General features: G+C 45.8%; 3 protein-coding genes across 3 annotated transcripts; 2 read left to right on the plus strand and 1 right to left on the minus strand.

The window, feature by feature from the left end:
* Positions 1-839: 839 nt before the first annotated feature.
* Positions 840-4,824, plus strand: LOC123122194 (GDP-mannose 3,5-epimerase 2). The gene is made up of 7 exons (XM_044542340.1): positions 840-1,077; positions 1,772-2,167; positions 2,936-3,029; positions 3,127-3,256; positions 3,386-3,518; positions 4,131-4,338; positions 4,439-4,824. The coding sequence occupies exons 2-7, from the start codon at positions 1,773-1,775 to the stop codon at positions 4,592-4,594; spliced, it is 1,116 nt and encodes a 371-aa protein (XP_044398275.1). The 5' UTR covers positions 840-1,077; position 1,772; the 3' UTR covers positions 4,595-4,824.
* Positions 4,825-17,364: 12,540 nt separating this feature from the next.
* LOC123125172 (zinc finger MYM-type protein 1-like) lies at positions 17,365-20,196 on the plus strand. The gene is made up of 3 exons (XM_044545701.1): positions 17,365-18,538; positions 18,628-19,330; positions 19,427-20,196. Exons 1-3 carry the CDS (start codon positions 17,616-17,618, stop codon positions 20,192-20,194), a joined length of 2,394 nt encoding a protein of 797 aa, XP_044401636.1. The 5' UTR covers positions 17,365-17,615; the 3' UTR covers positions 20,195-20,196.
* Positions 20,197-20,754: 558 nt separating this feature from the next.
* On the minus strand, positions 20,755-22,320 carry LOC123125173 (berberine bridge enzyme-like Cyn d 4). Its single transcript, XM_044545702.1, has 2 exons — positions 21,743-22,320; positions 20,755-21,637 (listed from the first exon to the last, which is right to left on the minus strand). Exons 1-2 carry the CDS (start codon positions 22,318-22,320, stop codon positions 20,755-20,757), a joined length of 1,461 nt encoding a protein of 486 aa, XP_044401637.1.
* Positions 22,321-22,550: the final 230 nt, after the last annotated feature.

Consider the following 22,550-nt stretch of genomic DNA (forward strand, 5'->3'; position numbering starts at 1 on the left):
TTTCCGGAAAAAAGAGTACCATAACTTCGTACTCGATTCCTCCTCCCCTTTTAGCATACTAGTAAATGCGTACCTATAATGCACGGTGATATTAGGGAGGAAATTATTTGCACGTTGATATTAGGCAGGATATCAATTATGTGTTAATTATATAATTATCACAAATATTGATATTTTGTATGATATTAATTGCATGCTAAATATGCGAGTGCTCACCATTGGAGAAATCTAGGTCGTTGGATTGGATGGTTTGATGACCGAGATTAATTGCTCCGCCCCTTTGCTTTTCTTTATATTGCTATATAAACCAGTAAAAGCATATGTATAATGCACGTTGATATCAGGAGAAAATTAATTGTATGTTGATATAGGGAGAACATTAATTGCATGTTGATATTACGTTTTAATTAGGCGATTAGCATAGACGCCGAAATTTGGTATGTATGAAATGCACGCTAAATATGTTGGGCGCTCACCATTGGAACAATCTAGGTCGTTGAACTGTGGTTCGATGATCAAGATTAAGTGCATCGGCCTCTTTGATTTATTTTATATATATTAGTACAGATATAGATGCTTATGCAGCATCCCAATTTTCAATAAGCTTATGGGCAAATACAATACTAGATGCGCGCGCTAGTGGTCAGAGGGAGTAGGAAGAGAAAAGTAACGTATGTAGATCTACGGTGCACATGCCGTAGAAACGCAAAATGAAGTGCCCCGTTGAGTGCATCTGGGTTTGAGTAAACCTTGCTCAAAGAAAGTCAAAGGAGCTTAGCCTAAAAGCGACGATCGGATCCAGCTAAAACCCGGCCCGGCCCGGCCCGGCCCGGATAGGGACTATAAGTAACCGAGCTCGTCAGCCTGAGCAGACGCACCTCATCTCTTTTCCTCCCCGGTACCCGGAATATTCTGGGGAGAAAACGGAAAAACCAGTCTCCAGCAGCTCCCCGATTCCCTCCATCAGTTTTCGGTCTCCCCGGTTCCGAGCTCGTCCACTGGTCCTGCGACGTCGCCGACCGCCGCTCCGGAACCCCCCTCCTTCCCGCCGGCACGCAGCCGCTCCGTCTCTCGCAGGTTCGTCCCCGTGCCATTTTTTTCATTCTCAGATCGAGGGGTTGACCTGCGGGAGTGAGACAGAGAGAGACAATTATGGCCATCCATGGCGATGCGTCGGTGAGCCGCTACTCCGGCGAGCGGGGGGCGGGGCCGCCGGGGCATGCTGCTGTGAGTGACGGGGAATATGGGCGCGGGGTCGGTAGATCTGGCGGGGCCGGGCACGGGGTGGCCGGCGCTCGCTGTCGGTGGCGGGGATGATGAAGCGCTGTCGGTGTTGGATTTTGTTTTGTCCCTTCTTGGAAGAAACGAAACCACACAAGGGGTCTATTATTGCTTTCGTCAAGCAGTCGGCTAGTAATTCATTCATTATTGCTTTTGTTAAGCGGTCCGCTAGCCATCCGCCATCCTGTGGCCTTGGTGAATAGTGATGGATGCTCATTTGACCTGGTATGATTGAACCCGGCTTCGTCAGTCAATCCTCACGTTTGCTAATGTGGCCGGTCAGTGTCTCCTACATATCTTGATTGAATAGACATGATTAGGCCCCACGATTTTACTAGTTACATTTTGTACCACGTGTTGAAACAAGTTCTACGCCTTAGTTGTCTATAAGCTGGTTGTTTGGCATAAGATGTTATTGTTTGCCGTAAGAAGTTGGAGTCCTATGATATTTTGTTGCCATCTTAAAGCTTTTTAACTTGCGTGGGTGCAGAATGGCGCTCAACAAGGAGTACACTTACGCGGACTTGGAGAAGGAGCCCTACTGGCCATTCGAGAAGCTGCGGATCTCGATCACTGGCGCTGGTGGGTTCATAGCCTCCCACATTGCAAAGCGCCTCAAGGGCGAGGGGCACTACATCATCGCCTCTGACTGGAAGAGGAACGAACACATGGAAGAGGATATGTTCTGCCATGAGTTTCACCTTGCTGATCTGAGGGTCATGGACAACTGCCTCAAGGTAACCACTGGGGTTGACCATGTTTTCAATCTCGCAGCTGATATGGGAGGGATGGGCTTCATCCAGTCCAACCATTCTGTCATCATGTACAACAACACTATGATCAGCTTTAACATGCTTGAGGCTGGTAGAATCAATGGTGTCAAGAGGTAACAATCCATCCAGTACTAGCTTCTATGGACCTCTTGTTTTTTCACCTAGGGAAGCTATAAGATGCTAACTGCTATTTCTGTTATGTCTGTCTTTTTTCGACAAAGGTTTAGGTCTGTCTGTCCAAAGAAAATCCTATAAATGCATAAACTGCCAACATATAGTGTGCATTAGGCAGCAGTATGTTCCACTTCTTATAATAAAGGGGGCTTATCAACATCTTTGTTCAGTTCATGGATACGGAGAAATGAATGTTCCACATTAAGTACATTATTAGGGAAAAGTAGTAGAATTCCTATTTATGCATCATAGTTATGTTTGCTGACGGATAACATTCAAATGGGCCCATATAGGGGAAGTTTTTATTGGTGTACTTTTTGCAAGGTGATGGGTTGATATAGTGACTCTTTGTTACATTGGCGTTAAGACCAGAAAATATTAAAATCTTTGAAGACCATCTTATCTGCCCCTACCTTTTATCTCACAATATTCATTTACATAATTAGTGTCATATTTAGCAAATACGTAATGGTTTGGTAAGCTTAGAAGCGATGAAAAAAAAACTGATCCTTGAAAACATTGTCCTGAACTCATCACAAGAAAGAAGAATATGTGTTCAACTACAATAATTTTGACCTAATGCGGAAAGTTGCAGTTTTGTTTAGTCACGCAGATGGAAGGAAGGAAAACATATTACAACAGCAAAACAATAACCTGAACAGCTGACTGAAACTAAATATTATTGAACTTCAATTTCCTTCCTGCAGGTTCTTTTATGCCTCGAGTGCTTGCATCTACCCTGAATTTAAGCAGTTGGAAACTGTAGTTAGCTTGAAGGAGGCAGATGCTTGGCCTGCAGAGGTTTCAAAACTTTTGCACTCATATATGTTTCTTTATGAACTAACACCTTAATTATTGTGATAAAATAGCACTAACTTCTGCAATGCCTTATCTTTAGCCTCAAGATGCCTATGGCTTGGAGAAACTTGCTACTGAGGAATTGTGCAAGCACTACACAAAGGACTTTGACATTGAGTGCCGGATTGGTCGCTTTCACAATATATATGGTCCATATGGGACATGGAAGGGTAAGATTTTATCTGGTAGTTAGTAGTATCTATGTGTTTTTCTTAATGTGTTGGTTGCTTCTTTTTTTTTTGCGGGGTAATGTGTTGTTTGCTAGCTATTAAAGTTTGACAATTGTTTTGGCTATATAGGTGGAAGGGAGAAGGCACCTGCTGCTTTCTGCAGAAAGGCTCTAACCTCCACTGACCGGTTTGAGATGTGGGGAGATGGTCTGCAGACTAGATCCTTCACATTTATTGATGAATGTGTGGAGGGTGTCCTCAGGTATTTTTTTTACCAACTTATGTTTATATAGTCCAGTATTTCTTATTTTTTCTATCAAATTCGGTACTGGTATGTCTACTTTTTTGCTTTTGCTGAAATATGCTTTACATTAGCATGAAATAGATTTTGCATGAATTGCTCTATTTAGTGTGGATAATAAGACAATTTTTGCTGAGATGACAATTAATGGACTGCAGCTTTAGTTCTGACTTCCAAGAGAAGCATCAGTTGTTTTAGCTTTCTAGACTTAAAAGTTTCATATGAGATGTTGATTTCCAGTTGACAGAATTGCAATTTGAGAACCACCTGTTGGTAGATTAGTTTCTTAATTGATTGTGATGGCCCAGCAAGCAATTTTATCTCACAACTATTCCAAAAGCTGCAGTGATTTCATTTACTTTTTAGGAAACTCACAAGTTCTATTGCAAATTCTGTGATGTATAGGCTATTCTTATCAAAATACTGCACATGTGTTCCTAATGAGTATCATGTTAAACCGTTGAATCTTCGTTCTCATCCTACCATAAATAAATAAATTATAAAGTTCTCTCCTTTGTTCAAGAGCAATTTAATTTTTATGGCTGGCTAAAGAATTGTTTTTTCAACCTTCAGGCTCACAAAGTCTGATTTCTGCGAGCCTGTAAACATCGGAAGTGACGAAATGGTGAGCATGAACGAGATGGCTGAGATAGTCCTGAGCTTCGAGAACAAGCAGCTGCCCATCCACCACATCCCTGGCCCCGAGGGTGTCCGTGGCCGCAACTCTGACAACACGCTCATCAAGGAGAAGCTTGGCTGGGCTCCAACCATGAGGCTGAAGGTACCCTCCCAAAATTTTCAGAAGAATCTTTTTGTTCTGTTCAGTCACACATATACAGATGCTCATCAGTCATCAAACTGAATCCAAATTCTGCCTGCAGGATGGGCTCAGGATCACGTATTCTTGGATCAAGGAGCAGCTGGAGAAGGAAAAGTCTGAAGGCACCGACATGTCCGCATACGGAACATCCAAGGTCTGCACCACGCAGGCACCGGTCCAGCTTGGCTCCCTTCGCGCCGCAGATGGCAAGGAGTGAACACAGCTCTAGGCAAGGAGATCAGTTGTTTGTCAGTTGTCACACCATTTCTTGATTCAGTCTGAACTTTCACATACTGCATGAGATTTGTAGCCTTTTGTGCTGTTGTAAACGGGAATAACTGCTTGGTGCAAGAGGATGTTTTGTTAAACATTTTATTTATATACATGTAAAATCTGGTCAGTTCGTCTTATGAAAACAATGAAATAATAGTTTGTTACTTTGTGAGATATCTACGAGCCATTGTTTTGGACCTTCTTTTAGAATGATAATTTTTTAGGGTATCTTCTGAAATAACCGAAAATATATTTCTAGCAGAGGAAGATATATATTTGCTCTCAACTTTTAGGAGTATTTTTCTGTCTCGACATTTTTTAACCCCTCTCTAGACATGGCGTTTCTTGTTAATTTCTCGAGGCATAGAATAGATGCCCAAATCGAACGGGCTCACCGTCTTTATTTGGTATTCGGCGGGTTTCTTGTTCTCTTTTTCTTTGTTTCTTCCTTTTCTTCTTTTTTCTATTCTGTTTTTCAGATTTATGAGCATTTTTGAAACATGTTCACAGTTTTTAAAATTCGTGGCTATTTAAGTTTTTTTATATTCACGAATTTCTTTAACTAATTAAATATTTTTAACTAATTAAATTATTTCCCTGAAAAAGCCGGTGAAAAACCATTAAAAAGCAGCAAAGACTCGGACAATTCCATGAAAAATCGCAAACGCTATATCTCGCCAATTGTGAAATATAGCCCGTGCTTGCCTCATAGCGCCCTGATGCGAGCTGGCACAGTACCAGAGCCTGTGGAAAGAGAGGGTTGGTATTTGTTTTCGTGGTTTAGTTTTCTATGCGTTTTTCCTTTCTTTTTATCTATTTTCCTTCTTTTTCATTGTCTCCTTTTATTTTTATTTTTTCATTATACTTTTTTGTATTGTTTCCTAATTTTCTTTTCTGTGATTCGGTCTTAGGAAAATATGAATATTTTTAATACATGATGAGTATTTTTCTAATACACTATTAATTTTTTTAATACTTGATGAATATTATTGAACCCTCTGTAAAAATAATATAAGATCGTTTAGGTAACTACTTTAGTAATCTAAATGATCTTATATTTCTTTAAAAAGAGGGTACATGATGATTATTTTTTAAATATATAATTAAATTTTTTATTACACATTGAAACGTTTTGTGAAATACATGATGAATATTTTTAAAATACATGACAAACACTTTAAGTATGCGATCAACATTAAGTTTGAATTGCACAATGAATAGTTTTATGAAATACATGATGATTTTTTAATTTGCCATGACAATTTTGTAAATACACGACTTGCAATTTTAATACATGAGGGGTATATTTTTAATGCATAATGGATAATTTTTGGAAATACATGGTGACCATTTTTTAATGCACCCCATCCTCCCAACAACATATAACCCACACCCAACTAGACTAATCCAATGCAAATTACTCGCATCACCCCGCTGACGGTGTCCTGGACTAGAGGGTACTCATCACGTCGTCTCCCGATCAGTTGGATTGGGCCGAGGACCCCCATGGCCTTATACTCATGGGCCAGTTCGGACAGCTGCCGCATACAAGGAAGATTCCACAAGACTTGGTGATCAAGACAAGGACTCCTCCCCACCGGCGTATTCGGCTAGGACTCTTGTTATCCTAGGCCTCTGGTGCATTATATAAACCGAGGCCAGGCTAGTCGTTAGAGATATATACAACAATCATACCATAGGCTAGCTTCTAGGGTTTAGCCTCTACGATCTCGTGGTAGATCAACTCTTGTAATACTCATATCATCAAGATCAATCAAGTAGGAAGTAGGGTATTACCTCCATCGAGAGGGCCCGAACCTGGGTAAACATCGTGTCCCCCGCCTCCTGTTACCATCCGCCTTAGACGCACAGTTTGGGACCCCCTACCCGAGATCCGCCGGTTTTGACACCGACATTGGTGCTTTCATTGAGAGCTCCGTTGTGTGATCGGCAAAAGGATCAATGACTCGACTGCAAATCAACTGCGACGTCGGTTTCTTCGTCACCGACTCGACTGGTCACCTTGGCTGGACCGAGGACTGCGCCCTACCTCCGATCGTCATGTTCGGAGGAGGGACTTCATCAACATCAACTCCGATCTCTATCAAGATCATGGAGAAATCATCCAGGGAGCCCGGGGGCTCAACGTCAACATTGCCCTCGGGCGACCGTGCTGTTTTTCTGGACAGCGAGCTTGTATCCGCCGCCACCGCCTCCTCAAGTGTCGTTCTAACGATTGATTCGGTGGAATTGTGCGGAATTGAGTCTACAACAGCCCTGGAAAATTTCGTCGAGTTCCGATGGAGGAACCTCTGGCAATCCACGATATATCGGAGCCCTGTCAAATCTGGACGGGAATCTGGAGAAGTTCAGGGCGTGGTGTCCAGCTTCTAGCTCGGACGTCCTTTTGAAGATCCAACCGTTGATCGGCCGCGGAATTCCTATATCTACCACCCCTCAAAATTTCAGCTCGATCAGACCGTCCAAACTCCGGGAACCTTCCGATTAGTGCATCACTTTTCGGATCTGTTTTCTGCGCGAGAACGAATCCGACCCGAATTCATCTTTTTTATAAACGAGATTTCGGACATCCTTTTTGAAGGAAGTTTTGTATGGGGTATTGTGTTTTGTTCCCAAACACATCTCGCTAATTTTGAAGTCTTTTCCAATATGATCTTCACCATTGCACTTGTGTCAAACCAGCCCGACAACGTCGCTCTACGGCTGCCGACCTGCGCTAGACACGTTGTCACTTTATTGAGCCGAGCTCAATTTTTTCAGATCATCATCTCGGCAAGCCGAACAAGAGTTCGGCATCGCGAAGTATACATCGCCGCCCCACGGATTACACGGAGCGGGCACACCGGCATGGCCGCACGGTCACTTCATCAAGCCGGCGTTGACCACGTCACGACCGGCATCGGCAGGGCCGCACTGTTGCTTCTTCAAGCCGATGTCCATCACGCCGACCTACTTTGACTCATCGGCTGACATCGAGGCTTCGACATCACGGCTGGACGGGGGCTTCACCATCTCTTCATCAACCTACTCCGGAGACTTCAGCGTCACTAGCCGATCAGCTTCGTCACGTTAGCTGGACCGAGGGCTTTGCCTCGGCAAGCCAACCTTTGCCAGCATCGCCATGCCGTCGCTTTATCGCCCATCAGGCAATGGGTGTGCGGATCGAGTCCCAATTTTGGGAGTCACCTTTCTTCGGATTGCTACAACAAATAAACCAGGTGCTATTAATCCTAGTAATTTTTGCTTGTTTGGGTTTATTTTTCCCAATAAATTATTACTCTGGTTTGTTCCATCGTCTGTACATAGGTCTATCGAACGATGGCCGCACTAACGACGGTCGCCATGGTGGTTGGGTCAGGTTCCGTACATAGTCCGGCGCACGCCGCATCCGGAACTCGGACCGACCTGTGAATTCAGGCTTTGCCACGCCTTTACCGCATCACGCCGACGCCCTGCATCGACATTCACTTCGGCGCGCAGGCCATATTTTCTTTTATTACTCACTTTGCATAAATTATTTATTATGCAATGATTTTTTTAATTATTATTATTACTATTATCTCCGGTTTGCACTATTTTTTTGTGCACAGGAAAATGATCTGGGTCGGGCAGTATCGTCAACTCGGTGTACTGACATACCACGTCACCTCGGCAGGACGTGGGGCTTCGTCAACACTTCATTACCCCACGCCGGGGACTTCGACGTCACTCTGCCGCCCTGCATTGGCCGTGCTATGTCACCACTTCGGAGTGCTGAGCTCTTCGCTCCGCCACCCCGAGACCGGCTTGGGGGATGGAACCTTGTCCCGCATCAAGCTCGGACCGCGTCATCAATACCGAACACATTAACCAGCTAAGTTGCCTTCATGCTCAAAGTTTTAATTTTTTAACTTGTGTTCGGTTCGACCAAGCATTATACTTTTTTAGAAAAAAGTTGCTTGTAAAAATCTCATTGTTGTTTGTGACACACAAATTCAAATAGCCCGTTTACTTGGGGGCTTCCTTTATGAAGCCTTTCCTCTTGCAAATGATTACACTTGTACCGCTTCGTTCCTTGTTCGTGTATTACGCCACAATATGCACCATGTTGACTTAAGCGATTTGCAAGCTGGGTTGCCTCGCTCCTGTGTTTACCCCTACGTTCCCGATTGTTCGGCTAGGGAGTAAATGGAGCACCTCTGCGATTGTCACGATCGGGTCATCCGAGCCGGACCTCAGACTTGGTGAAGCCGAAAGCTAGCGCTCCTATTGTTTTCAATTATGGTCGGCACACAGCGGAACTCATGAGTACAAAAAATCTATTGCACAAGTCTCATAGTAGCAATGAGCAACCGAAGAAAGGTATCGGTGGGGGTACTATTTTCCTCGAAGATGCTTCTTACACTTCGTCAGTAATATAACATAAGTTCCCTGAGCGCGCTTTGTCTGTTACAGCCTTATGGCCTGATTGCCTGGTTATCGGAAACACCGTCGATATTCTCGACAGGTGGAGTACATAACACTTTTCGGCCCTTGACCGAAGAGGGAGAAGCCGACGGTCGGTTAAGACGCGTTTAAAGTGAAGGAAATATGCCCTAGAGGCAATAATAAAGTATTATATATTTCCTTATATCATGATAAATGTTTATTATTCATGCTAGAATTGTATTAACCGGAAACATAATACATGTGTGAATATATAGACAAACAGAGTGTCACTAGTATGCCTCTACTTGACTAGCTCGTTAATCAAAGATGGTTATGTTTCCTAGCCATAGACATAAGTTGTCATTTGATTAACGAGATCACCTCATTAGGAGAATGACGTGATTGACTTGACCCATTCCGTTAGCTTAGCACTCGATCGTTTAGTATGTTGCTATTGCTTTCTTCATGACTTATACATGTTCCTATGACTATGAGATTATGCAACTCCCGTTTACCGGAGGAACACTTTGTGTGCTACCAAACGTCACAACGTAAATGGGTGATTATAAAGGTGCTCTACAGGTGTCTCCAAAGGTACTTGTTGGGTTGGCGTATTTCGAGATTAGGATTTGTCACTCCAATTGTCGGAGAGGTATCTCTGGGCCCACTCGGTAATGCACATCACTATAAGCCTTGCAAGCATTGTGACTAATGAGTTAGTTGCGGGATGATGTGTTACGGAACGAGTAAAGAGACTTGCCGGTAACGAGATTGAACTAGCTATCGAGATACCGACGATCAAATCTCGGGCAAGTAACATACCGGTGACAAAGGGAACAATGTATGTTGTTATGCGGTCTGACCGATAAAGATCTTCGTAGAATATGTGGGAGCCAATATGGGCATCCAGGTCCCGCTATTAGTTATTGACCGGAGACGTGTCTCGGTCATGTCTACATAGTTCTCGAACCCGTAGGGTCCGCACGCTTAACGTTACGATGACAGTTTTATTGAGTTTTGATGTACCGAAGGAGTTCGGAGTCCCGAATGAGATCGGGGATATGACGAGGAGTCTTGAAATGGTCGAGATGTAAAAATCTATATATTGGACGACTATATTCGGACTTCGGAAAGGTTCCGAGTGATTCGGGTATTTTTGGAGTACCGGAGAGTTACGGGAATTCGTATTGGGCCTTAATGGGCCATACGGGAAAGGAGAGAAAGGCCTCAAAAGGTGGCCGCACCCCTCCCCATGGTCTGGTCCGAATTGGACTAGGGAAGGGGGGCGCACCCTTCCTTCTTTCTCCTTCCCCCTTCCCTTCTCCTACTCCCACAAGGAAAGGAGGAGTCCTACTCCCGGTGGGAGTAGGACTCCCCCTATGGCGCGCCTCTCCCCTTGGCCGGTTGCCTCCCCCTCGCTCCTTTATATACGGGGGCAGGGGGGCACCCCAGAGACACAACAATTGATCCTTGAGATCTCTTAGCCGTGTGCGGTGCCCCCCTCCACCATATTACACCTCGATAATACCGTTGCGGAGCTTAGGCGAAGCCCTACGTCGGTGGAACATCATCATCGTCACCACGCCGTCGTGCTGACGAAACTCTCCCTCAACACTCGGCTGGATCGGAGTTCGAGGGACGTCATCGAGCTGAACGTGTGTAGAACTCGGAGGTGCCGTACGTTCGGTACTTGATCGGTCGGATCGTGAAGACGTACGACTACATCAACCACGTTGTGATAACGCTTCCGCTGTCGGTCTACGAGGATACGTGGACAACACTCTCCCCTCTCGTTGCTATGCATCACCATGATCTTGCGTGTGCGTAGATTTTTTTTTGAAATTACTACGTTCCCCAACATAAAGTTCGGGTGAACACAGATATGATATAAGTACTTAGGTACGTAGAATCATTTTACATAAAATTCTTTTACCCAAGTCACTTGGGGGCTCTTAAATTTATATGAGCCATTTTATAATAAGTGTTCTTCTTCTTAGTCGTTGCAAAGTTTTTATTATTATTATTTATCACTCTTTTTTTTCGACATGAGTGTGTGGTCACTAGCCGGGGAGCCTAATTTCTCTCTCAAAGCCGCTAGAGTTTAGTTTGCTAAACTGGCCTAATGAAAAGTACTCCGCCTTCGGGATAGGAGGTTGAAGCCATAGGCTGACCCGCTTGAAGTCTTGAGATAGGATGTGTCATGTTAAAGCACGACAGAAGCACTTTTTTTTTCTCTAAAGACCAATTTTCGATTTGGCACCGAACACTTGATCTAGTTCGGTCGTCCAGTTTTTACTAAAGTTTTTGGTTTTCCAAGTCTATGGCACTTTTAAGCTATTTGTGTGTTTCCAGGATTAGTCTCGTAGTGCGGCGCCGGACACCTTTAGGGATTCGGCAAAAACATTTTCGGACATTGATGTATATGCATCGGTTTCGAATTGCGTCTTTGGTCAATAGTTGGGTTGCCCGGCTCCTATGCTTGCCTCCTACGTTCCGCTTTGTTCGGCTAGGTGCGCAACGGGAGAACCACTGTGATTGTGCTTCCAGCTAGCATGGTTAAGCGCCTCAGTGGAGAAAGCCGAAAACTGACTGTCACAATAAGCGTAAACTGGTCAGCGATCCAATAACTGTGTTAAATGACGGGCCGTTCATAATATTGGCCGAAGTGTTTACGGCTTGACCTCGACTGTCGCCGAACACTAACCGGAGGCTAGTAACTGGCCTTCCAACTTTAAGCTCCTATGACTAAGTGAAAGTTATAAAGCCCACATATCTGATTGCCTCATTTCTGCTAACACAACCGCCGCCAGGCACCGAGACGTCGGCTAAGGGTTGTTTTGTTAGTGCGGAAACACCCTGCGTAGTATCTACCAAGGGTAGAAGCCGAAGATGGGCCACTTTCAACTGATAAACGGTCGCAATGGAGTCAAAATAATGATGTAAAGTACTTGGACACATAGAATCATTACACATAATCTGTGATTTTACTCTGGATATCGATCCTTAATTTGGCCACCCGTGCCCACATTAAGGCTCGGGGGCTACTGGGCTTCGTGCTCATTATTTATAAATATTAAAGGGGCACATCGATCCCCTGATTTAGTGTTGCCACCCGACCAGTGTCTCGGGGGCTACTGCATTGCTTATTCAATGCAGAGAATTCAAAGTGCTCAGTGTTCGGTTTGACCGAACTATGCACATACGCCTCTTCGGACAATAATAGGTACCATATGGACCTATCCGGCATCAAGCTAGTATATTGCGGCGACTTCTCACGACCCTCTCTCAGGGGCCCGTTCGCCGATCACTATTATCTCTAATATATTACACTGCGTTTTTATTCCTATTTATGCTGCCGAACTAGGAGTTGATCCTCAGGCCGATTTCACGACCTGAGTCTAAGAAGCTACTAGGATCAACAGTTTCATATTTTCCTTCAGGTGCATCTCGGATTTTAGACCGACACACACCTTGAGAGCTACTGGATATACATATACTGGCTATATATCTCGGCAGAGAATAAATTGCACCAATAAAAAATATTCACAAAAATCAGCCCGCTGTCGGGTGGTGCACCACCTCGGAAGCAGTCCGGCATAAAGCTCGGGCGCCAGTGGCTGGCTCCATAGAGGGCATTTCCGGCATTGAGCTCGGCTAAACTCCTTCAACTTTTTTAGAACCAAGGTGATCTATGACACCTCGGATACAGTCCGGCGTTGGAGCTTGGATACAGTCCGACGTTGGAGCTTGGACATAGTCCGATGTTGGAGCTCGGATACAGCCCGACGTTGGTACCCGACTGCAAAAGATACCTTGAATACAGTCCGGCGTTGGGGCTTGGACGCAAGAGGACACTGCCGCCCGGGAACAACTTCAAACCGGAGGTGTGGCATAAAAATAACAAGACATTGATAAAGGCCGAAAACTTAAAGGGGCTCCTCGGATACCCGACGTGTAAACTCGTCGATGCACTTCGGCGATCCTCAAGATTGAAGATGAGAAGATTTGTTGAACCAGTTTTCAAGACCGACAACCGAAGATGAAGAACAGTTCGGAAGAATCGAGGAGCGTCCCCAACTTGAAGACCGGTTCAGGGGGCTACTGACGGTGTCCTGGATTAGGGGGTACTCATCACGTCGTCTCCCGATCAGTTGGATTGGGCCGAGGACCCCCATGGCCTTATACTCATGGGCCAGTTCGGACAGCTGCCGCATACAAGGAAGATTCCACAAGGCTTGGTGATCAAGACAAGGACTCCTCCCCACCGGCGTATTCGGCTAGGACTCTTGTTATCCTAGGCCGCTGGTGCATTATATAAACCGGGGCCAGGCTAGTCGATAGAGATATATACAACAATCATACCATAGGCTAGCTTCTAGGGTTTAGCCTCTACGATCTCGTGGTAGATCAACTCTTGTAATACTCATATCATCAAGATCAATCAAGCAGGAAGTAGAGTATTACCTCCATCGAGAGGGCCCGAAGCTGGGTAAACATCGTGTCCCCCGCCTCCTGTTACCATCCGCCTTAGATGCACAGTTCGGGACCCCCTACCCGAGATCCGCCGGTTTTGACACCGACACCCGCCCCCTCCCACATGCACAGAAAAAACAAGTCACCTAACCCCAAATACATAGTAGTCGCAAACCCGCATTGCACACAAAACCGCTAAGTAGCCCACAAAGGAAGTGTTGCGATCACCATGTAATAGCCAGTTTGCACGACCCCGTTGTAACCAGTAGATCTCCTCTTGCTTTAAAAGATTTTCAATAAGAACAAAATCTCCTTTTGTCATGCTTGGGAATGCGCATTCATAGGACCCCTTGAAGCTTTTATAAATCTTTCTTGAGTTTATTAATTCTTTTTTTTCCAGACCTCCAAGTATATCACGGCCCCGAATGTGCAAATCCGCATTCACTGCACGTGTACCCTCAGCTAGAGATGGCCCAATACCCCACATCTTTGCTTTTTCCCATGATGCACGTACAATTTATACAACTGACTCTTCTTGGAGCCATCGAGCTTCAAATTGTTTCAGTCGACTCTTTGGGTGGTTAGGAATATTGCCATCAAAATATTTTGTATCCAGGATGAGAGGACGATAATCGGAGTGTACATGTTCTTCATTTATGACCGTAGACCGAGGAAATTTGTTCGCGCATTGCACATTACAAACCGCATGGTCAAGTCTCTCTCTAATATCGCCTCTCCTCCAAGTGAAAGGATCCCCAATACATCCCATGTATTCCAGACCGCACTCTTTCAAACAATTACGAAACTCTCACATCATTGCATTTGGTATCGCATTGCCACCCTCCTTTTTTGAAGAAAGTAGAAATTCATTAAAGTCTCCCAAACCCACCCAAGGTGAAGTGATTACCCTTATTATGCAAGTTTCGAATACCATCCCACAACAAGTTACAATCACTCTAGTTCGGATGACCATAAAACCCCGTAAAACGCCACTGTACAACATTTTCAGTCATAAACATAACATCAATAAAATTAGCCGACACATAGTTTAAAACAATCAATAAAATGACCCAATGAGGGTTGGCTTGGATGGTGGGCTGGTCTACATAGGGTACCATATTAGGACATAATCAACCGACTTGCTTCAAAAGCGCCGTAGACTGTACTAGCCATAGACCTGGAATTGGACGGGCTGAACCGATTATGCATGCCAAGTAGCTCCCTCTACATGGCTGAGAAGGCCGATGTAGCCAGGTAGGTGCACTGACCCTAGGGCGGGACCACCGGATTGGGGTCTCAACACGCGGGCCTATAGGGCAAGGTGGAAATGTAGATGTAGTGTACATCTTGGCTAAAGTTTATGGTTCCTTGGTCTAGTCATGTGCCAAATCAGTGCATCAGTGATTGACTCAGACCAAGCGGTGTTATGGACAAAATAGTACACCTTGATCAGAGCAAAATATGTTGTCATTTCCAGGGTTTGGAAGTGCGTCATGTGGGTTTTCCTCTAACACAGGATGTAAGATCCGCATCCCTCTGTCACCAGTAGATTTTATAAGTAAATATGTTTTCCCAACAAAATGGGTTAAAGGAAGTATTTTACTTAGAAACTATTTTGGGCCAACGGCTCGGTGGCTATGATAGTTAAGTTTTCTTATTTAAAATTCATGAATCCACTTTTCCCAGTGACATGTGGAGTATGTATAGTGCTCAACCCTCTTTCTATGTTGTTTTTCAGAGCCAGTGAGTTGTGAGAACTCCGGGGAGATAGAGACCAGTACTTATGATGAGATTGGTCAATTTCATGACTTAGACTTTGCTGAAGTGCAGTATGAAAAATATGGGGAAGCCGATGTTGAAGGCTATGAGGAGTAGAACCTCAGGAGGGTTTGTCTAGAAGGCTCACACTAGGAGCTGGCGGTGTTCTATCGTCGTGACCGTTTAGACTTAGTCGACATATGAGGTGTTATTGTAGTAAAAGCCTATCTGTTGATATGCATTTCTTCTATAACTCAGCATGCACATCCCTGCCGCTCGCAGGTACCACCGCCAGATGCTATTGTGCCGTGCTGGTGGACGTTTTGGTGTACACATCAATTTACTCTCCTGTCACAACACACGAGCATATGTGCTAGTTTATCAAAAAATACAATAGCCAGTACAATGAAAAGACAACCGGATGCAAACCGGCTAGTATAACATAAAATTACATTGCAAAACATACTAACATTATTCTTTCTCCGATTGTATGCTGCCCAGGGAGAATGAAAATTGCACTTAACCAACAATAAAGGAAGGGGCACCTGCAAACGTCTTCGCCACACAAACTTTAAAGATTGCAATAATCACTAGCCCCTTTAGACGAGATCTAGAAGTAAGAAGCATCGATTGGAGCAACACCCCATGCAAAACATGGTTGTTGTCCATCACCATCAGATAGAGGTAGACCCAGCCATGGACAGCTCGGCCCGAAAGCCCGAAGATAAGCCCTAACAGGGCATAAATCAATATTTTATTAAAAATATAGGTATAATATATCATTTAAATAGCCTGAAATTCATTATGTCAATAAAACACACATTGTTCATGTGTTTCAGGCCGGGCCGGGCTCGAGCTTAAAATTTTGAGGTCGAGCTTTGCAAAGCCCAGCTCAAAGAACGTCCAGGTTTAGACATAGGGTTGGAGAAACCGGACCATATTACAGTAGATGTCAAAATTGTCGCTCCAATGGCCAACCAGCTGCTCTTTGTAAAGGGCACACCAACTATCAAGATCTGAAACGCGTCAATAGGTCTAGGATCGAGAGACACAAACTCTCACATGCTCTTCACCGGCGGCGGATGGAACATCGTAGAGACAGGGAGAGACCGAAGGGACCTTATTTCAACATGCCATCACCGCCACCACCTAGTCGATGTCGCTGAAGAAACAAAACCTAGGAGAAAAAAAGAATGGACGGGTCCCCACTATTGCCGCCGACAAAGCCACCGGACGAGGAAGAGAAGGGGGAGCGACGCGGCGGTGTGCGGAAGAAACTTGGCGACGGCGGCCAGGGTTGAGAGAGGCTGTGCTACCAAGATCGAGATATTTTGCGGCGGGATGGTGTGCGACTGGTGCACTGGCGGAGCGCTCCGGTGGGCGAGGTATGGCGCCTGCCATTCCTTGATTATTGGCAAAAAAAAATTATACGTATGTATCTATCACTCGGCCGCTCTCTGTCTCCGCTCGCAGGAGCCAGGTAGCCAGCAGTGGCCTCGAGCCCTCGAACGCAGCCGGCTCCAGCGCCCTCTGCCCACGACCCCACGTCCCCTCTGGTCCCACCCACCTAAAAAAAAGAAAACCAACGACCCAGCCGCGACCACGCAGTCCACGCTCCGTCCCTGCCCACTCTGTCCCTGCCCGAGACCCAAACCTAGCTAGCGCGGCGGGCCGACGGCGGCGGCTTACCTGGCGCGAGGACCAAGCGGGCGCGGGCGGCGGAACCGCGGAAGGCTGGGGCGGCGGCTCCAGTGGCGCAGCAAGCGACGGCAGCAGCAAGCGGCGGCTCCGGCGGCGGCTTCAGCAGCAGCTCCGGCGGCGACTCCAGCGGCGCGGCGGCTTCAACGGCGGCTCCAGCAGGTAATCCCCATGTCCACTCCTCTGCGGCTCTGCCCATGACCGAACTCTGAAGTCTGAACTTTGATGGCAGTGGCTTTTTTGTTCTGTCAAAGTGTCAATTGTTTAGATTGCTAGAAGATGGTAATTGTTTAGACCTAATAAGATGCCCAACCGGCTCATTTTTGTCTAGATTGCTAGAAGATGGAAGGAAAGGGAAAGGGACTAGTAAATCCAAAGAAAAGAGGAAGAGGTAATATCTCATTTTTCTGAAATTTTGTAGCAATTTTGAACAGCAGCTTGAAGCCTTAAATTCAACCATGTTTTAGTGATATATTAATCTTCTCATTGCAGATTTGAAAAAGTATTTTGAAGTGCTTGGTAGTGGCAGCAGCTCACAAACAAATCCAAGCACCCGCGAAAGTGTCAATATTTCAGCAAATGTCAATCATCAAGATCAAGTGACTTCCATGGAAGAAGAGCATGAAAATTTGATGCCAACCGAACAAGTGGAAGAACAAACTACCGATTCCGTCGAAGCTATAGTGGAAGAGAATGTTGAAGTTCACGGGGTTGAAGGTATAACTATTTTTAGTGAAGATTACATAAATGGTGATCCAGGCCTTCGCATTCCACTTGATAGTTTTGCCCCCAACATTAGAGATGATGTTAGATTTGCTTATATCCGAATGGGTGCAACTCAACCAACTAGTTGCACTTTCCTCCCAAATAGAGATGGAAGATGCTTCCGGCCACAATGGTATAAGGATTTTGAGTGGTTGGAATATAGTGTGGATAAGCATAAGGCATATTGCTTCTATTGTTATCTTTTTAAGCATGACCGAATGGATGATAAATTTGGGCATGATGTTTTCTCCAAATTGGGTTTTGACTGTTGGAAAAATGCGGTTGCAGCATTCCGTAAACATGTTGGTGGGCCATGTAGCATCCACAATATTTCAAAAACAGCATGTGATGATTTTAAAAATCAAAGGGCAAGTGTGAAAAGTAAAGTTACAACTTACAGCAAAGGTTCACTAGTCAAGTATGAAACTCGTGTGGATACATCTTTGGCCATTGTAAGTTATCTAGCATTGCAAGGTGAACCATTTCGTGGACACGATGAATCCACTTCTTCTTTGAACAAGGGGAATTTTTTGGAGCTACTTGATTGGGTGAAAGAAAGAATTCCAGAAGTGAAGGTTGCATTTGATGAGCTATGCCCTAAGAATGCCCAAATGACTTCCGGAAAAATTCAAAAAATCCTTGTTTCTCATTGTGCAAATGCGGTCACCAAAGCAATCAAAGAAGAGATGGGTGATTGTCTTTTCTCCGTTCTTATTGATGAGTGCCGTGATATATCGGTGAAAGAACAAATGGCCGTGGTTATTAGGTACGTGTTTAAGCTTTTGAAGTGTCTATGTGCTTTTTGATCATTTTGTTCTATGTGGAGTGGTCAACTAACTATATGACATTTTGTAGGTACTTGAGCAAACAAGGAGAGACTATTGAACGTTTTTTAGGTATTAAGCATGTCCCGGACACAACATCTGCTTCTTTAAAGAAGGCATTGTTGGAGGTTTTTGCTAAACACGGTCTAGTTGTTGCACGACTACGAGGGCAAGGGTATGATGGGGCATCTAATATGAGAGGAGAATTCAATGGCCTTCAGAAGTTAATTCGAGATGAGAACCCATATGCTTTCTATATCCATTGCTTTGCCCACCAACTGCAGTTGGTAGTTGTTGCTGTTTCGAGATGCTGCAAGGGTGTTGAGGATTTTTTTGAATATGTGACCATGATATCTAATCTCAGTACGTCATCTTGCAAGAGGAAGGATAAATTGCTTGACAAGCAAAAACAGGTTCTTTTGGATAAGATTAGGGGAGGTGAGATGCCCACAGGAAGAGGCAAAAATCAAGAAACATCCTTGGTCAGACCTGGAGATACAAGATGGGGCTCTCATTACACAACCTTATCTCGCATTGAATCAATGTGGGATGCAGTCATAGAAGTTTTGGGCATTGTTGAGGATGATGTGCGTGTTCCATGTAGAGCAGGAGGTTTGGTTCATCAAATGGAGACTTTTAGCTTTGTGTTCATCCTGAAGATGATGCTAAAGATCCTTCGTATGACAAATGATTTGTCTCTTCTATTGCAAAAGAAGGATCAAAATGTTGTTCAGGTATGTGATCGATCATGTTATATGTATCTACTCTGCTTGATATATTTTGTTCATGAAAACATACATGCATCTAAAATTGTAATTGTCTCATTTCAGGCAATGTCATTGGTTACGGATGTGAGAACACGTTTGATCAATTGGAGAAATGATGGTTGGGAGCCACTCTTGGAAGATGTCAAAGCCTTTTGCACCAAAAACGACATTCCAATACCAAATATGGATGACATGTTTACAAAGTGGGGAAAATCAAGAAAAGGTGGACGAAACAATGTCACAGCTGATCATTTTTTTCGTGTGGACACCTTCTATGCTGCCATAGACTCCATCACCACAGAGTTTGATCATCGTTTCAATGAGGTATCTTCAGAGCTGCTCCAGAACTTCTCTTGTCTTGACCCAAGAAACTCCTTTTCTAGGTTCAATGTGAATAAGCTTGCTAGACTCACAGAGATTTATTGTGAGGATTTCTCAGATTATGAACGTGAACATATAGTTGATAACCTCGAGCTATTCATTATCCATATGAGAAGAATTGAAGAATTTAGAGCTTGTCATGATATTGCAAGCCTAGCTAAAAAGATGGTTGAACTTGAAAGGCATGTCATGTTTCCTGCTGTTTATCGCCTCATTGAGTTGGCATTGCTACTACCGGTAGCGACGGCAACAGTTGAAAGAGCCTTCTCATCAATGAAAATCATCAAGACTGAGTTGCGCAGCAAGATGTCTGATGGCTGGCTTAATGACTTGATGGTGTGTTACATTGAGCGAGCGATCTTCAAAAGTATTGATCTTGATAAAATTAAGGAAGATTTTCAGAAGGAAGGTAGGGCACTGCCATTGCCTGGGTCTTCTACACGCCATTAAAAGCTTCATTATCGGTATGTTTTAGGTTGTTTCCTATTGAGACATGTCTACATTTCCATTGTATTTGGTTATTCGTTCGTAGTGTGTATTGTTAGTCAGTGTTGTTACTTGTTAGTGTGTATTGACTTTTTGATTCGCATAAAAAATAAATCTTAGTGAGACTTCGCCACACCTTAAATTTTTTTCGTGGTCCGCCTCTGGACTGGTGCGTTCTCCATTGCGCACTACGCGGATTAGGGAATTCCTAGCCGAGCTGGTGTGTCTATGACGCCCATTGTGTGTTGGCTATTGTCATCACCAACTCATTCTTTGTCTGCATGACTGCATCTCATTGATTTGAATTCCTTCAGGTTACATTTTTTCCATAGGATCAAAATCGTGCTGAAAACAGAAATCATTAGTTAGGGTACCTTTGCAGCTATGTTGGCAAATGTTAATAACCATTTTAGCTCATCGGAATTATGAGTAGGAGTTACAGTATGGTCAAACACGATCGGTTTGCACAGCCTGACCTCATGTTTTTAAATAGTTTGGCCGTTACGCTAGCTTCCTACTTGACACTAGTTCGAGGGAAGTGGCGGCACGCTCTGCTCGTTCCGGAAGTAGTCGCCGGCGTCCACCTTGCGCTTGACCTCTGCGAGTCTCCTAAAGTTTGCCGGACCGAAATACCTCTCGCCCCACACCTTGCCACTTTCGTAGCTCGTCACTCCGCCAACCACCGTGTTCATGCCAATGTCGAGGTCCCGGTAGTTAACGTACGCGGCCCTCGGATTCTTGCTCACAAACGGCGCCATGAAGTCGTACAGGCTCCCGATCCAGTTCGGCGTAGGCGTAGGGTCTCCCCCGGGCCCTTTGCCGTTCCAGTGCTCCACGTACTGGATGTTGTAGAGCACGCTGCTCCGGTGCGGGAACGGGGTGTCGTTGGCGGCGATGTGGCCCATTCTTCCACCGTGCGGCTCCAGTACGAGCTGCCCCGACGCCGCGTCGTTAGGCCAGAGGAAGATCTTCTCCCACGTCTCGTTGGTGAGTGCTTTCTGGACGTAGTCGGACTTGTTCTTAATGAAGGGACCTAGGGTCGTCATGGACCGGTTGATGGTGGTGTCGCCGAAGTATATGTACGCCGTGAACTGCAGCCAGCTCATCTCCTTGCAGTCGGCGTGCGTCACGCCGAGCTCCGGGAATCGGCTGCGCATCGTCGGCACCACCGCGTTGCACCTGCCGAGGTACAGGGCTTCGAAGTTGGCCCGACGATTTTCTACGATAACACGTACGCTGAGGTCGTCCGGGAGCGCGGGCGCGAGCGTTTGCCATTTGGTCACCGCGTTAACGGCGCCCTGGTCCATGGTCTTGGCGAGTTTGAAGAAGGTCACCGTCGGTGGGACTGGCACGAGCCTCACCTTCCACGACAGCACGATGCCGAAATTGCCGCCGCCGCCGCCACGGATGGCCCAGAAGAGGTCGTCCCCCATGGCCTTCTTGTCCGCAAGCAGATTCCCGTAGGCGTCGACTATGGTGGCGTCGAGAACGTTGTCAGCGGAGAGGCCGTACTTGCGCATCATTAGGCCCATGCCGCCGCCGCTCAAGATACCCCCCACGCCCACAGTCGAGCACACGCCAGCCGGGAAGCCCAGCCCCGGAGCCGCCGTGGCGACGTGGTAGTAGAGCTCCCCGAGCGCCGCCCCGGAGTCGACCCACGCGGTGGCCTTGCGTGGGTCGACGCGGACGGCGTGGAGCTTGGCGAGGTCGATCACCGCGAACGCCTCGCTGTTGGGGTAGACCGACCGGTACGAGAGGCCCTCGTAGTCGTGCCCGCCGCTGCGGACGCGGACGCGCACGCCGTGGCGGCGCCCGCAGCGCACGGCGGCCTGGACGTGGGACGCGTTGGTGGGGGTCACGATGCAGAGCGGGGGGCTCGCCGTGGCCGGCGCCACGAACTTGGCGTTCCTGATGGACGACACCAGGAGCTGCTTGAACGACGGTGAGTTCGGCGCCTGCACGAGCTGGCTGGGGACGCTCGTCGAGATGCAGCGGAGGAAGTCGGTGTCATTGGAGGACGACGCAAGGGAGGGGGCGGGCACGAAGAAACCCAAGAAACAAACCGTGAGAACGAGCGCTATGCTTGCCATTTCGATGAATCTACCGCTCTTCGTACACTGACACGGTGCTTCGGTTCTAATTCACCTCGTATATATAACCATGTGGCCATCCTTCTCTTCAGGGGCCGGTTAATTACTTGCATGGAAGTTTCTTCCCAAATCAAGTAGGAGAAGTCCGTTTCGGAAAAAAATAAATCAAGTAGGAGAATATAACCATGCGGTCATATCCTTCTCTTGAAGAGCCGGTGAATTACATGCAT

The sequence above is a fragment of the Triticum aestivum genome, chromosome 5D, assembly GCF_018294505.1.
Source record: "Triticum aestivum cultivar Chinese Spring chromosome 5D, IWGSC CS RefSeq v2.1, whole genome shotgun sequence".
Taxonomy (NCBI): Eukaryota; Viridiplantae; Streptophyta; class Magnoliopsida; order Poales; family Poaceae; genus Triticum; species Triticum aestivum.

What these genes read in the sequence shown, in the direction of transcription:
- LOC123122194 (XM_044542340.1), top strand. Translation starts at nt 1,773, where the DNA reads ATGGCGCTCAACAAGGAGTACACTTACGCGGACTTGGAGAAGGAGCCC. An exon ending in AGAATCAATGGTGTCAAGAG is followed by an intron (nt 2,168 to 2,935) that starts GTAACAATCCAT and finishes TCCTTCCTGCAG; the next exon opens with GTTCTTTTATGCCTCGAGTG. An exon ending in CAGATGCTTGGCCTGCAGAG is followed by an intron (nt 3,030 to 3,126) that starts GTTTCAAAACTT and finishes CCTTATCTTTAG; the next exon opens with CCTCAAGATGCCTATGGCTT.
- LOC123125172 (XM_044545701.1), top strand. Translation starts at nt 17,616, where the DNA reads ATGGAAGAAGAGCATGAAAATTTGATGCCAACCGAACAAGTGGAAGAA. An exon ending in CAAATGGCCGTGGTTATTAG is followed by an intron (nt 18,539 to 18,627) that starts GTACGTGTTTAA and finishes GACATTTTGTAG; the next exon opens with GTACTTGAGCAAACAAGGAG. An exon ending in AGGATCAAAATGTTGTTCAG is followed by an intron (nt 19,331 to 19,426) that starts GTATGTGATCGA and finishes GTCTCATTTCAG; the next exon opens with GCAATGTCATTGGTTACGGA.
- LOC123125173 (XM_044545702.1), bottom strand. Translation starts at nt 22,320, where the DNA reads ATGGCAAGCATAGCGCTCGTTCTCACGGTTTGTTTCTTGGGTTTCTTC. An exon ending in ATGGGCCTAATGATGCGCAA is followed by an intron (nt 21,638 to 21,742) that starts GTACGGCCTCTC and finishes CTTCTGGGCCAT; the next exon opens with CCGTGGCGGCGGCGGCGGCA.